At 44.0% G+C, this 16,143-nt stretch overlaps 1 protein-coding gene across 1 annotated transcript; it reads right to left on the bottom strand.

Moving 5' to 3' along the window:
• Positions 1-3,939: 3,939 nt before the first annotated feature.
• On the bottom strand, positions 3,940-11,178 carry LOC139313396 (vomeronasal type-2 receptor 26-like). The gene is made up of 6 exons (XM_070939006.1): positions 10,946-11,178; positions 9,831-10,122; positions 7,994-8,830; positions 5,916-6,134; positions 5,254-5,383; positions 3,940-4,844 (listed from the first exon to the last, which is right to left on the bottom strand). Exons 1-6 carry the CDS (start codon positions 11,176-11,178, stop codon positions 3,940-3,942), a joined length of 2,616 nt encoding a protein of 871 aa, XP_070795107.1.
• Positions 11,179-16,143: the final 4,965 nt, after the last annotated feature.

Genomic DNA, 16,143 nt, shown 5'->3' with positions numbered 1-16,143 from the left:
ATTTGATTTATATGCCGCCCTTCTCCGAAGACTCAGGGTGGCTTACAATGTGCTCAGCAATAGCCTTCATCCTTTTGTATATTTATACAAAGTCAGCTTATTGCCCCCACAACTGGGTCCTCAATTTACCTACCTTAGAAAGGATGGAAGGCTGAGTCAACCTTGAGCCTTGGCGAGATTCGAACCCTGCAGTAATTGCAGGCAGCTGGTCTTAATAACCAGCTTAATAACAGGGTGCCTTAAACCCCTGTACTACCAAGGCTCTTAATTGCCTTAAGTACTCCTTTTGTTGGGTTCACTAGTAAGATTGTTGCCATTAAACCAACTGTCCTTAACCTTCACATTATGAATGCAGCCTATCTGGGCACTTCCAAGAGAGTTGTAGCATGGTGACGTCAGGAACGGAGAAAAAGCTGAGGCCACACTGAAGCAGTTCTTCCCCAGGAAGCTCTGGCAATGATCCCAGCGGACTCCGGAATGAAGCTACTAATGATCCGGTCCAAGGTGAGAGCCAAGCAGTTGGAGCAGCCACCGACACAAGGTGAAGGATTTGTGGCCAGGCTCCTCTACCTGATCCCAAAATCCTAATGGATGAGCAGCATGGGAAAGGCTGCCAAGATGGAGTTTCCCCTGATTCCACTGGAAGTAGCGATAACCTGGGGAACCAAATGGAATGCCACGAGGGTTGCCAAGTGGGAAGAGCCGATAGAGTGGAAGTCTCCAACCATGGCTCGCAGCCCTTCAGTCGAGCAACTGAGGGAGAAGTTCAGTGGGATGGAGATGTGGGGAGGGGTATTTGACCGCCATGTGTGGTATCAGCTGGCTACGACGGTAGAACTGGACCTGCTGAAGTACAGGCAATACATAGTGCAAGAGAGCCACTCCCACCAAAGCAAGAAGAGGTGCCTGTCAATGTGCAGAGAGGGAGGAAGCCCTCCGTCGGCCACTAGAGAGGGCCAGTGTCGCTCCACACAGGCCTGCTTCTGATGTGGAAAGGAGGACCATTAGGCTGCTAACTGCCTAACACTTCAGCCTAATCAGTTCCGAAATCCCGAAGCCAGTCAAAGCTGAAGTAAACGTTGAAGAAGATGGAGAAGACTGGGACAGAGCAACAGTTCGAGCTTGGCTATGTTCCAACTCCCCAAGTACCATGTTTCCCCAAAAATAAGACCCTGTCTGATATTTTTTTGAACCCCAAAATAAGCGCTTGGCCTTATTTTTGGAGAGGTCTTATTATTTTGGGGCACATGGAACAAGATATGGCTCCTTTTGTCATCTTACCTGATTTCCAGCTCTGCGTTTAAATATTTTCTAGGAGGACTTATTTTTTGGGGGAGGCTTATTTTATCGCATGCGCTCAAAAGCCCAATTGGACTTATTATCAGGAGATGTCTTATTTTTGGGGAAACAGGGTAGTTACCAAAGAGATGTTATTGTGTGGAGAATGTCTTTTCATACTTTCCAGCCTCAGCAGGGCCATCTGCAATTAGGCATCTAACTACATTTCATGCAGTTCCAGTTGTCCAAAACTACACATAACTCAAGTCCAAGGCAGTGCCCAAAAGTCGGTACCCCACTGAAAGCTCCCCGCTTCACAGTAGATATGATTACCTCATAGGAATGTTAAATATCAAAGATATTTATGGGCCTGCTATTTCCATAGTTGGTGCACCAGCTTTTGCAAACTGTGCTTTTCAAAATATATATGAAAAATATGGTTTTTATAGTTACAGAATGTATACCTAAGACGACAATTCTCTTAAATGAGCAGCACAAATATCCAAGAATGGCAATTTGGCAAAATTAGCTGGTCGTTGACTTTGCCTTATTTAAAATGGGCTACGGCTATGAGGAAGTTGACCTCTAAGAGGTCAAAAGGAAAAACAGACAGTGGGGAAAATCAGTTTTCAGTTTGATGGGAGTAGGTAATAATAATAATAACCTTTATTGTCACTGCACAACATATGTACAATGAGATTGGTGGAGCTCCCTTAGTTAACCCCCCCAAACACAATACAACTCACAGTGAAAAGAGAAAATCCCTAAGCCAATAAATCATATTAACAAAACACCCAGTCCTATTGCACCAATGGGAACATGTTACACATTGCGCCGGCCCTGCAAGTCCATCGTACTACGTAGTTATGATGTTATTTCGCATCCAGGAGTCTGACAGCCCACAGATAAAAACGGTTCTTCAGCCTGTTTGTGCAACTGGCTAAATACTTCTATATCTCCTTCCCGACGGTAGGAGGGTAAAGAAGTGATGACCAGGGTGAGAGTCGTCCCTGAGAATTTTCCTCACTCTTCTAAGGCAGCGAGCCCTAGCGATCTCATCTAGTGGTATCAGGGAAAAGCCCACAATGTTTTGTGCCGTGCTCAGCACCCTCTGTAATGTTTTTCTATCCGATGCTGTCAAGCCAGCATGCCATACTGAGCCAGGCTAAGATTCGATATTGGGATAAAACTCAAATATTAGAAAACCAAATCTTTGGTCAAGACAGAAGTGCCTCTTCCGTGCCAAGGTGCTGAGATGACAAACGGTATTTGACGTAGGTACAGAATTGTAAAAGGGCAAACTGACCCTAAACAGATACATCCTGTTGTTTAATGTTTATTACACCCCAAAAGTCATGTAGATTCTAGAGAAGAAATACTGCTTCCCTTACTGTCTTCTTCACTGCTCGTGAGGCGCCTTTGAGCCCCTTATCTCCTTTTATTATGTCTTGAGCTCCGGAGCTGAAAACCTGAGCCTGTGGGCTGTTATGTCTTTCCTAGAGATAGATTAAAGGGTAGCTTCTACATGTGAAATGTCGCACTCTTCGTAATAACTTTGCCTTTATACTGTATAAATATCTGGTTAAAATCAGCCATCTTTGTTCAGACCCTTCGCTGTCTTTGAACCTTGCGCAATAAACTCTTTCCTGCATTGAAGAGCTTGGCCTAGTCCGTCATTTTTTGTCTACAACAATACAGTGAGGTAATATACAAGCTGAGAATTTTTTTAAAAAGTGTTCTTGCATCTCCCTGAGGCCCATTGTAATTCTTCTCAGAACATCCCTACAGCAGCCTCTGAATCCCCGGATGCATATGTTTATTTTAACTAAATTCTCGGTAGGTAACAAAAGAGTAGGAAGAAACCTGAAATCCATTACAGTATTACTTATGAATATGCATGCTTGAATCATTTCAAGAATGAATCATTCTTACATCATTTTCTCCTTTCTGAAATGTATAAATATCAGCGCATCTCTTTGTCCTCTCAGGGGACCCAGTTATCATAAAACATAATCTTTACTGAGAAGCTCTGAGATATGACATGGCACAAGGGATTGTTAAAATAACATGTGTGTAGTGATATTATTTTATCACAATTATATTTAATTGCAACCACGAAACTCCACCACATTGATGAGCAGATTTGGGTAGGAAGTTGAGAATTTAATCTTTACTATGAAAAAAGAAAGGAATCGAAACAGGAAATTCTACAAAGTTTCAGAAGACTCTGGTAACAATTATATACACAGAGAAACATTGATATGGAATCTAACCTTTTAAAAGACTAATATAGTGAAAGATCTAATTAAAAGAAATAAAAATTAGAGAATATCCTTCTTGGAATAATGAACTTATATGTAACAGCAAGCGTTCTTTCTACATAGCTCACTGGGCATCAATGTAGAAAACTGGGGTATGGGATAAAAAAGCTGCATTATTATTGCTGATAGCAGGTTCCTTTATTCATTCATTGACTGATTCATTCAATTTCTATATCTGCCCACCTCAGACAAGTGATTCTTATTGTAATCACTTATACCACTTGATAAGTGTTATTTAATGAATGTGATCCTCTTTTTCTGTCATCACATTTTTAAAATGACATAAGATACTAAATATGCCTCAAAGAAAAATTTTAAAACATTCCCAGGCATGCATCAGTTAGAGATTTTTGGTTTTTATCATATTCTCCCTACAGTTAAGATTGGGTCTCAGTAGGATAATGTAGCATTTGGGGAAAAAGATGCAAGCCAAGAGACCAGCCCCAGAGGCCAAGATGGAGAAGATCTCCACAGCCACCATGGACTTCCCTTTGGTGCTCAGGTAGGTGGGGAGGAAGCTGATCCAAACACTGCAAAAGACCAGCATGCTAAAAGTAATGAACTTGGCTTCATTAAAGCTGTCGGGCAATTTCCTAGCCAGGAAAGCCACTGTGAAACTCACAAAGGCCAGGAAACCCAGATAGGCAAGGACAGCATAAAACATTGAAACTGAGCCTTCATTGCATTCCAAGATGGCCTCCCCAGTCAAGGCATGGAAATCCAAATTGGGAAATGGGGGAGAGGTTACCAGCCAGGTGGCACAAAGAACTACTTGGACCAGGGGACAGGCTACAACAATGGCATTGGTCAATGGTTTTCCTAAGAATTTCCTTGCCCTGTTTCCTGGCTTGGTGGCCATGAAGGCCAGAACCACCATGACAGTTTTTGCCAAGATGGAGGAAACTGCAAGGGAAAAGAGAATGGCAAAGGCAGTTTGTCGGAAGAGACAGGTGAGCTTCCCAGGTCGACCAATGAAGAGGAAGGAGCAGAGGAAGCAGAGCAGGAGGGAGACCAGAAGGATGTAGGTGAGATCGCGGTTGTTGGCCTTGACAATTGGTGTGTCACGATGTTTAAGGAAAATTGCCAGGACTCCCAATGTGATTGCAGAGAGAGAAAGTGTGAGCAAAGCTAAAGCATATCCCAGGGCATCTTCATAGGCAAGGAAGTGGATCTTCTTGGCAATGCAGTGGTCCTTGTCCTTGTTGGGATATTGGTCTTCTGGGCAGGGATCACAGTTTGCAGAATCTGAAATCAAGAGTACTTTGCACATCACGGAATATCAAAAAGAAGAAATCATTCTTCAAAATTGAATATTCTGGTAATAGGCTACTCTGAGACAAGGATGTTTCCATCTTTTGGGATTAAGTTCTCTACGTTATATTTTGCATCGACTCATGAGTCTGAATGAGCCGATGCAAAATACAGTATCTACCTACGTAACTACCTACATCCATCCATCCATCCATCCCTCCCTCCCTCCCTCCCTCCCTCCCTCCCTCTATCTCTATCTCTATCTCTATCTATCTCTATCTCTATCTCTATCTCTATCTCTATCTCTATCTCTATCTCTATCTCTATCTCTATCTCTATCTCTATCTCTATCTCTGTCTGGTTTCCTTGACCCGGGAAGATCTACATTGAAAGTGTGCTCTACCTGTTTGGTTAGAAATGGTCCCTTCTGGACAAGGGTCACATTGGTAGCAGCAAATCTGCTCGCCCTCTGGAACTCTTTTCCTTTCTCCTGCCTGACACCTCTTCATGCCACACCTGGCAAAGGGCACCTTCTAAAAGAAGAAAGAGAAATGCTTGAGATATCTTCAGCAATAAATATGCTTCACTTATTCTTTTATATATTTCTCTTTCCATCATTAGAATAACTTTAAGAGCAACGGCTAACTCTGGTGTAGCACAAATCAGGAAAAGCTCCTGGGGGGATTAAGGCTTGTGCTATTCTAAACCACCAATGGATTCTGGGGCTTGGAACTGGGGCTTGGCATGCAAAAGAAGGGCTGTGAATTGAATTATAGCTTTTCTGAAGCAAACAGCGATGGAGATCCAACTGAATGGGAATGGTCCATGGAAACCACTCTTGGCTGCTCCATCTGCATCCTGGATTTCAGGCAGAATTTCTTCCTGATCTTAATTCTTTTTGATCTGTCACAAATCAGATCTCAAATACGTTGCATGCAAAACAGCTTTTTCATCAAACGGTTGCCAAATTTTTGCTTCAGTAACCCGTTCTCCAGTAAGGGAGATATTTTGAATCCCCGGAAGAGAATAACTCTTTTGCTGCATTTATTTTACCTTCCAGCTCACCTTTTTTGCCCAGACAATTGCATCAGAGTTAATGGTGAAATCCTGTCCTGCAGGAGCCCCGGGATCTATTTGCCCCACTTTCACAGGGACAAAAGATTCATTGGGGAGCAGAACCCAGTTGAAAAGATCATAACGAGCAGATCCCAGGCCATGTTCTGAGAAGGAGACTTCCTCTCCAGCACTGTTGTTGAACCGAATGTTCCTCAAATAGGGAAGAAGCTGAAAGAAAAGAGACCTTCAGAAATTGCTAACACTTTCTTTCTTTTTTTTTTATTTAAAAAGTTTTACAAATACATTTTCTCCCCAGTTCTGTTCTCTGTGTTAAAGTTGACCAAGGTTGGTTTCACACAACAAGCAGTTCAGTGTAACAAATGGCAAGCTAAACATGTGGGAGGATCACATAGAATGCTAAGCCATAGTAACATAAATCAGAGTTAGAATGAATTGGGTCAAGTGTCTTTCTATAACTGGATTCAGGCTACAACATGGAGGAAACTGAGGTGGTTCTGAAAATATGTCTACTGGGACTTCAGTTGACCCATTGAAGCATCTGGCAGAATTGTCATCTTGCTCTGGATCACTCTATGCAATGGCCACTCCATGAAATTCACACAACCTTTGAATACTTCTGAAAACCTTTTGGGAACATCATACATCCATGAATGTTAGATATAATTGGTTTTTTTGATTTGTCCTTCCCCCTTCTATCCCACTGAATCAAACATTATACTTAATCTGTATTATTGTTGTTTTTAAAAATATTTCTGCTTTAATCTTCTTTGAGATGCAGTGATATAATGCCATATTGATATTTAACCGACAATTCAAGGGATACTTTTCCTTGAAAATTCTTAGAGGAATAGAAGCTATAGTCTACAGACTAAACAGTCAATCTAGGCAGGTATGTTGTCTCCCTGGAGCAAAAAATCAAAGATACCACTGAGAACCTTGCTAAAATAATCAACCCCATGGATTAATACACATTTCTTCTCCTTCTTCTATATGCGGGGGCACCACTAATAGAACAAATAATCAAAAAACAATAGCAAGCTAGGGAAGCAAGTTAAAGAATTAGGAACACAAGTGGTGTTTTCATCTATACTTACAACAAAAGACCAACATCCAATAAGGGAGCTAAGTATTTTAGAAATGATTCAAAACTGGAGCTCTTATCCAGTGAGTCCTTCCTTCTCATTAGGTGGCCAAAGTATTTCAAATTAGTAGATCAGCAGAATGCTGTGGATACTTCGATTTCAATAAAGCATTTGATAAAGTAGACCACAATCTATTTCTTGGCAAGCTAATAAAATGTGAGATAGACAGCATAACCAGTAGGTGGGTTTTTACTGGCTGACAAATTGTGTTCAACATGTACTCCACAACAGAACAACATCTACATGGAGGGAACAACAATGTGCGGCAGCAGCCAAAAAAAGCCAATGCAATCCTAGCCTGAATTAAAAGAGGGATAGAATCAAAATCATGTGAAGTTCTAATACTGCTTTACAAAGCCTTAGTAAGGCCACACTTGGAATACTGCATCTAATCCTGGTCACCACAATATAAAAAAGATGTTGAGACTCTTGAAAGAGTACAGGGAAGAGCAACAAAAATGATTAGGGGCCTGGAGGCTAAGACATAAGAAGAATTTGCTACATCTAGTCTAATGAAAAGAAAAACTTGGGGTGAGGAGATAGCAGTGTTCCCATACTTAAAAGGCTCCTACGAAGATGGGGGAGTCAAACTATTTTCCAAAGCACCAAAAGGCAAGACAAGAAACAATGGTCGGAAATTAACTAAGGAGAGAAGGAACCTGGAACTAAGGAGAAATTTCATAACAATGAGAGTAGTCAACCAATGGAATAGAAGTTGTGGGTGCTCCATCACTGGAGGCTTTCAAAAAGAGGCTGGACATCCATTTTTCTGAAATGATATAAGCTCTCCTGCTTGAGCAGGGGGTTGGTTAGAAGACCTCCAAGGTCCCTTCCAACTCTGTTATTCTATGTTCTACACATGGGGTATTTCCTCTCTATGTTGGCTCTAAGGATCTGTGGACTGGATTAAAAAGCAGAGATTACCTGCCATGACTGGACATCTAAGATCCTCTTTCCAAGTCTCATCATAGCTGGTCGTGCTCCTGATCCATGCATTGCATGTAGTGCGTGTGCCACAGCATAAATGGCATTGTAGATATTGTAACTTTCACCTGTCATGCTTGTTTCAAACATGTAAATTGGCACATTCTGTAAATTCTCCTCTCCAGTACATGGTTTTATCTCCTTTGAAGGGATCTCTCCTGGTTCATAAATGTTGCAGCCAAAGATCTTTCCCCACCATAGAGGGAGAAAGATGTCACCTTGTGGTTTCAAAGGGTCTAAAGACATGAGAAAATGGCTGAATTCTGAGACATCCCTGCTGTGGTCCCTAAAATGCAAAGCACCATGGTAGGGCTTTATAACATGCAATATATATTCAGAACTCATCACATTAAGTTTCCAATTGGATGTGAAGATCCAAACTTTCAGTAATGATGCGTATTTCTGTTTTTTATAAGCAAACAAAACTATCTGTGCATATGTAATACTACTGTAGTCTCCAAAAAAAATAATCACTTCACCTTTAGACCAAATGTTGAAAATATAATATAAATTTGGATCTTGATCAGTGTAAAAATCAAATTTCATTATTTCAGTGAAGGCCAGGCAGATCTCCTTCTCCTTGAGCTTTGGTATCAGAGATGAGACGAAATGTTCCGCATTGTCATCTTTGTTGGCCACCAGCCCAACCCAGTTCCACTGGAAATACAGGAGCAGCTGGACTAAACCCTCATACTGAGCAGATTCATCAGGATTGATCTGGATGAAGGAAGGATAAACTCTTCTCTCTCCTTGAGTGAACTCAAAGCCAACACCGAGCTAGAGAAAGTGAGAATCTTTCAAAAACAAAGTCAAGTTTTATGGTGACTTTAAAGCTCACCATTGTGTAGTTTGAGTGACAAGCTTCATCTTCCTCCCTTCTTAGGAAGAACCACCAGTTACCTGATTTGCCTGGTTGCGATAGATCATAAGTCAAAGGAACAAAACATCTACCTGATTCTTCACCGACAGGTGCAGAAAGATGATAAACTTTTATGAAAGTCAGGGAGCAATGTCTCTTGGCAAATACAGCTTTTCAAAATTATGTCGGTATCTTTTTGCAGTTGTATAAAAATGTATCTTGACATATAACATTGGTTGGAAGAAATATCCTTCTGGGTTCAGTTCCAAGTAGGGAGAAAATCACTGGAAACATGGTGGCTGATTGGAAAGATGGTTTTTAATGGTGGACAGGACCTCATCGTTTGAGATCCTGGGCAAAAAGTACATGGTTGAGAGAGAGAGAGATATTTATACCCTCTGTTCGGCTTTGAATTTGAGCTTGTATTCTGATTGGCTGTCAGACTCCCAGGGGGCAGGGGTCTTAGCTAACTTTGAAGGCTCCCTGTGTCACAGGCTTGGTTGAGCCTTGCTGGGTGGTGTAATCTTCCCAGGTGCCATGTGGTGAGATGAGTAGAGGGCTAATCCTATCATGTTGTGAGGGCCGTGTCTTAATCCCATCACCCTGGAGCTGAAAGGTAGGGGGCTGGGAGTCACAGGAAGCTGCTTTCTTTTTAAAAATAAGTTTCTCCTTTTCTCATTGAGGGAAATATAATATTCTGCCTTTTTAATATTCCCCAGAATATTTCATTCTTCTAGAAGGGGGGTGGGTGCTAACTTCCCACACATAGAAAAATCAATTCAACTTTAGGATGGATTATCTAAGTCATATACCCCTGGTGTGTCCCCCACCCCCCAATACCTTTGCTTACATCCTTGGCTTCTGTGTGTGCTTTGGTTGTTTGTGTGCTCCATACTGCATCCAGTGCAGCTTCCTTACCTGTGGGACTTTGGGGATGCTGAAGATGGAGGCCATCTGCCTTGAGGATTTGGAGTTGTGACCTCCAATGACAGAGAGCAGAGCGTCCTTCCTGTCACATTTGTAACCTGGAACCATTCGGCGCCTTGTGCAGAGCAGGGAGAGGCTGTTTAAGAAAATATTCCTCTCCATCTTCTTATTTTCATAGATGCGGAAGCCAAGAGTGATGTTGGGGAGGAGAACTAGATTCTTATTCACCTCCATGACAGCAAACATCAAGGCCAGGAACTGATGGTACTCTTTGACTAGGGATCTACAGTGAGAAAAAGATTGGGGAACATTATAGGAAAGATCTTGTGTGTCGGCGGAGTTGGCCTGGTCTTTCTTGTGTGTTCTTGCAACATTAAGTGACAAGTTCCATTGGGTTGTTTTGGCTTTTTTAAGGATGTTCCTTGATTGCATTTGGATGGATTTCTGAGAAAGGAGAAAGGCCAGGCCATCCATTTCCCACATCATTTTATACCCGGCTATCCTCCCTCCTTTCTTCACTTTCCTCCAGTGGCTGAACTACTCCCCAATTGTTCCTCTTCCTCCCTACTCAGCTTGTTTCATCCTTAAAGCAGCTTCTACAGGTCTGAGGAGAAGACTCCAGTGGGGGCCACAGCCCAGATTTCCTAAGGGCCATTATTGAGGAGCTCTGCAGATTCCAAAGCTGAGGAGTGTGTTTGTTTGTTTGTTTTGACAATATCCACATTGGAAAAACATCAAAAAAAATTGAGTTTTTTTCTACTATGACTTTATGTCCAAATTAATATTATAAGTCAACTTCTTCACTAAACCAGCAAAGTTTCCAAGGTGTTTTCCCTCCCTACTTTTATATGGTTGATAATCATCCTGATGAAAACATCTGGAAAGGCAGGTCCTGCTCCCTGCATATAATTTGTGTATATACTGTTCTTGTTCTCTGTCCTCAGGATCAGTTCTGGAAAGACAGAATTCTAGATTATTTCCTGAGCTTTCCTCTTTATTGAGAAAGGGACAAAGATCTGAGGATCCCTAGAATTTCTTAAAAGAGGCCCTGAATCCAAAGAAAAGGAAACAATCACCTACATTTTTTCCCTCCAGGTGAAACTTACGCGAATTTATGAGTAAGCCGCAATGGGTCCCTTTGGAAATCTGGTGATTTGGACTCCACAAAAGTTTCCAGGGGCAAATTCCCTCCAATGATCAGATCGCCAGGCCTGTAAAATTCCCACTGATTTGGAAATTTTACATGTTTTTGCAATGGACATACGGTTTGAATCTTCTTAGCGGTAACTGGAGGCAGGAGACAGAAGAGCAGCAGCAGCAGGAGAGGCAGCCCAGTCATTCTTCTCACCTTCCCTCCTAGATCAGAAATCAAGATTTGGGCAGAAGCTGAATGGAAGGGAGTATTTGAAATACCATCAGAGCTGTAGCACAACAGACAGTTTCCATGCCTTCTGGATGGCCTCAAGTCAAATTTATCTGATGTCACTTTGTATGAACACATTTGTACGTTATCACTTTATTTCTTCCTATCTCTCCTATTCTGAAATTAGACTATGTGCTGTATTTTATTTTATAGAATAACAGAGTTGGAAGGGACCTTGGAGGTCTTCCAGTTCAACCCCTTGCTTAGGCGTCAGACAAATGGTTATCCAACCTCTTCTTAAAAACTTCCAGTGTTGGAGTATTCACAACTTCTGGAGGCAAGTTGTTCCACTGATAAATTGTTTTCGCTGTCAGGAAATTTCTCCTTAGTTCTAAGTTGATTCTCTCCTTGATTAGTTTCCACCCATTGCTTCTTGTCTTACCCTCAGGTACTTTGGAGAATAGCTTGACTCCCTCTTCTTTGTGGCAACTCCTGAGATATTGGAAGACTGCTATCATGTCACCCCTAGTCCTTCTTTTCATCAGACTAGACATACCCAGTTCCAGCAACCGTTCTTTATATGAATAAAAAATAAAATAAAATTTTATTTTATTTTAATAAGGTCACAAGACTAATCCATCAATAAAATCCTGTATCAATCATGCTTTCTCTTACCTGTGTTTGGGCTTTGACACAAAGGCCAGCTGAGTCTCACCAAACCCTGCAGTTAGCTCTTCAGGGGACCAGGCAAGGTCCTCCAGCACTGGGAGAACTCAGAGAATATCTTTTCAAGCAGGTTTAACCTTGGAATATTTTTGTGGGTTGAAATCCACAGGGAATACATTATGAATTACTGTTATTCTATAAGTGGAGGGGAAAACAATTGTCCTATCCATTGGGCAATAGATGTTGTTTGTACACCAGACAGGGAAAAACATGTTTGCTTCTCTTGTTATTAATCCACAGACGTGGACGTGGGAATCCAGGTGAAGTTGACTTTTTGAACTTACTGAAAGTTAACACCTGCACACAAGATGGAGTTTGGCCTGTGCCATGGTATCTTCAGGTAGAATGGGTGCTAATGGGGCATGGTGGCAGTGATCTGTACCTTAGGAAGTGTGAGCAATCATACCAATAGATGCAATAACTACTTTCATTATTGTCAAGATTTTATTGCTACAATGCTTGTTAGCTTCATCATCTTCCCAAAGAAAAGCGGGGAGGGAATGGAATGCCAAGAAGCCATTCATGGACCACAGGAGCCTTCACCATACAAGGTCATTGACGCAGGTGCTCATGGAGAAGTGAACTGTTCCCATAACAGAAATAAATATTTCTATTGGACAATGTGAACAGTCTGTGGGTGGCGAAATGGGAATCTAATGCTTAACTAAGCAAACTTTTGCGCAGGAAACCTCAGAGTTGGTTTCACTGGGACTTAATTGTTAGGTGTTTTGTGCCAGCCTTGGCAGTCTCTTCAAAGGCCACCAGATGGGAGCAAAGAGGCACCTTTGATCCCACTGGTGGGTCGTGGGGCTCCAGCCCCTGCAGCCCAATTGGGGAGAGTTAATGGCCCTCCAGCCCCCTCACACACATGGATAAGGGAGGGGCCAGGGGCCCCTCTAAGAACCCCTGCACAGGGGCTGCTCTCTGTCTTTCCCTGCTCTTGTTCTACCTTCCTATGGGACTGATCCATGGGCTCAATCCAGGCATGGATGCCTCCATGCCAGGGAACTCATTTTACTCCACTTTTACTTCTAAATAAAGACCTAATTGATTGCATCCTTGCGCGCTGACCTTTTCTTGGAAGTGCCCTCAACGAACAATCGTTCTTTGTGAGATCCCTCACATTAATTGCCTTAAGGACTCCTTTTGTTGGGTTCACTTGTAAGATTGTTGCCATTAAACCAACTCCCCTTAACCTTCACATTATGAATGCAGCCTATCTGGGCACTTCCAAGAGAGTTGTAGCATCGTGACGTCAGGAATGGAGTAAAAGCTGAGGCCACACCAAAGCGGTTCTTTCCCAGGAAGCTCTGACAATGATCCCAGCGGACTCCGGAATGAAGCTACTAATGATGCGGTCCAAGGTGAGAGCCAAGCAGTTGGAGCAGCCACCAACAGAGCAGAAGGAGTTGTGGCCAGGTTCCTCTACCCGATCCCGAAAGCCCAATGGATGAGCGGCGTGGGAAAGGTTGCTGAGATGGAGTTTCCCCTGATTCTGCTGGGAGTAGCGATAACCGGGGGAACCAAATGGAATGCCAGGAGGGCTGCCAAGTGGGAAGAGCCAATAGAGTGGAAGTCCCCAACCATGGCTCGCAGCTCTTTGCTTGAGCAACTGAGGGAGAAGTTCAATGGGATGGAGATGTGGGGAGGGGCATCAATGAAGTTGCGAACATAGTCTCCATTTGCCCCATTCGATGATACTGGGATGTGTGTCAGAGGGTAGCAGGACATTGGGGGTAGTGGGCTGACCTTCAGCAGCTTCTGGGCAACCCCTACTGCTCCCTGTGATGGAAGGAGCCCAAGTTCATGCCATCCTGCAGGTGGTGGGGTACCATCAGGTTACGAAATAATCTGGGAAAACTGTGAGTCCCTGCCTTTGGAAGCCACATTTGACAGTTGGCCAGAGAAGCTCACCTACTTCCTAAACCAGGTGTGGAACTACTTGGATTGGTAGGGAGCAGTCTTCCCTGATGAGGGGTCCATCGTGAACTCCACCACGGTGAACTTGGAGGAAGAGGCCTCTGAGTGGGTGCCGGAATTTCATGAGAAGAGAGCTATGGAACTGGGAGATATAGTTGCCTTCCTGGAGGGGCCCCAGGCGAGATTCTCAGACCCCCACAAGCCTATCAGGCAGTCTGGAATTCATTCTATAAGACAGGGAATTCGATCAGTGGCTGAGTACATTCAGGAGTTGTGCAGCCTGGCTGGAAGACTAAGAGGGTAGCCACAGCACTTACTCTTCTACCACTTCTGAGACAGATTAACTGTATTAGAATTTCTTGTGGGGGGGATCCCAGATGATCTCCATGTGTTGTATTAGCTGGCTACCACGGGACAACTGGACCTGTTGGAGTACAGGCAGCACACAGTGCAAGAGAGCCACCCCTGCTGATCAAAGAGAGTAACCGGTCAATGCGCAGAGAGGGAGGAACCCAACCATCGGCCACTAGAGAGGGCCAGTGTCCCCTCAAACAAGCCTTCTTCTGATGTGGAAAGGAGGACCGTTGGGCTGCTAACTGCCTAGCCCTCCAGCCTGTATCAGTGCCGAAATCCCCAAGCCAGTCAAAGCTGAAGAAAACATTGAAGAAGATGGAGAAGACTTGGGCAGAGCAACAGTTCGAGCTTTACTATGTTCCAACTCCCCAAGTACCATGTTTCCCCAAAAATAAGACCCTGTCTTATATTTTTTTGAACCCCAAAATAAGCGCTTGGCCTTATTTTTGGGGAGGTCTTATTATTTTGGGGCATGTGGAGCAAGGTAGGGCTCCTCTTGCCTTCTTACCTGATTTCCAGCTCTGCGTTTAAATATTTTCAGGGAGGGCTTATTTTCGGAGGGAGGCTTATTTTATCGGGCTTCAGGCCTGGGTACAGCACGGAAACGGCATTGGTCGCATTGGTTGACGATCTCTGGAGGGCTCGGGACAGGGGTTGCTCCTCTGTCCTGGTCCTATTAGATCTCTCAGCAGCTTTTGATACCATCGACCATGGTATCATGCTGCAGCGGTTGAGGGGGTTAAGAATTGGAGGCACCGTGTTGCCGTGGTTCTCCTCCTTCCTCTCTGACCGCTCGCAGTTTGTGTTGGCAGGGGGGCAGAGATCGACCTCGAGGCGCCTCGCTTGGGGGGTGCCACAAGGGTCGGTCCTCTTGCCCCTTCTGTTCAACATTAAGTGAAGCCGCTGGGCGAGATCATCCGTGGTTTTGGGGTGAGGGTACATCAGTATGCTGATGATACTCAGCTGTACATCTCCACCCCAGAGCACACCAATGATGCCCTTGATGTGATGTCCCACTGCCTGGAGGCCGTGCGGGTCTGGATGGGGAGAAATAGGCTCAAACTCAACCCTTCCAAGACTGAGTGGTTGTGGCTTCCGACGTCCCGGTATAGTCAGCTGTCGCCATCACTGTCTATAGGGGGTGAATTCTTACCCCCCACAGAGAGGGCTCGCAATCTGGGTGTCCTCCTGGACGCACGGCTGTCTTTAGAAGAGCATATGATGGCCATGGCCAGGGGGGCCTTCTATCAGGTTCGCCTGATCCACCAGTTGCAGCCCTTTCTGGACTGGGATGCCTTGCGCATGGTCACTCATGCCCTCGTTACCTCTCGGCTGGATTACTGTAATGCTCTTTACATGGGGCTCCCCTTGAAGAGCACTCGGAGGCTCCAACTGGTCCAGAATGCAGCCGTGCGGGTGATTATGGGTACAACTCGTTGCGCTCATGTAACACCTCTCCTGCGCGAGCTGCACTGGCTCTCAGTGGTCTTCCGGGTGCAATTCAAGGTGTTGGTTACCACCTTTAAAGCGCTCCATGGCTCCGGACCTGGGTACTTACGAGACCATCTTCTGCCACCGATAGCGTCCCACTGACCGGTTCGCTCCCACAGAGAGGGATTCCTCAGGATGCCGTTGGCCAAACTATGTCGGCTGGCGACACTCAGGGGGAGAGCTTTCTCTGTGGGAACTCCTGCCCTTTGGAACGAACTGCCCCCAGAAATACGTAGAAGCTCTGATCTCCGAGTTTTTTGCTGTGCCCTCAAGACCCTGCTCTTCCGACAGGCAGGGTTATCTTTGTAAAGGAGTTTTAAATTTGGAGTTTTAAATTTTTGGGTTTTAACGAATCTTGGCCGTAAATGTAATAATTTTAATAATTTTTAAATTTAATTGGGATTTGTATTGTGTTTTTTACTTGGCTGTGCACTGCCCCAAGTCCTTCGG

This window comes from Pituophis catenifer, unplaced genomic scaffold (assembly GCF_029215685.1).
Source record: "Pituophis catenifer annectens isolate HBS135680 unplaced genomic scaffold, rPitCat1.0.hap2 SCAF_1, whole genome shotgun sequence".
NCBI lineage: Eukaryota > Metazoa > Chordata > Lepidosauria > Squamata > Colubridae > Pituophis > Pituophis catenifer.
The sequence above is the reverse complement of the archived record's forward strand: the minus strand, read 5'-3'. Positions and strand labels throughout refer to the sequence as shown.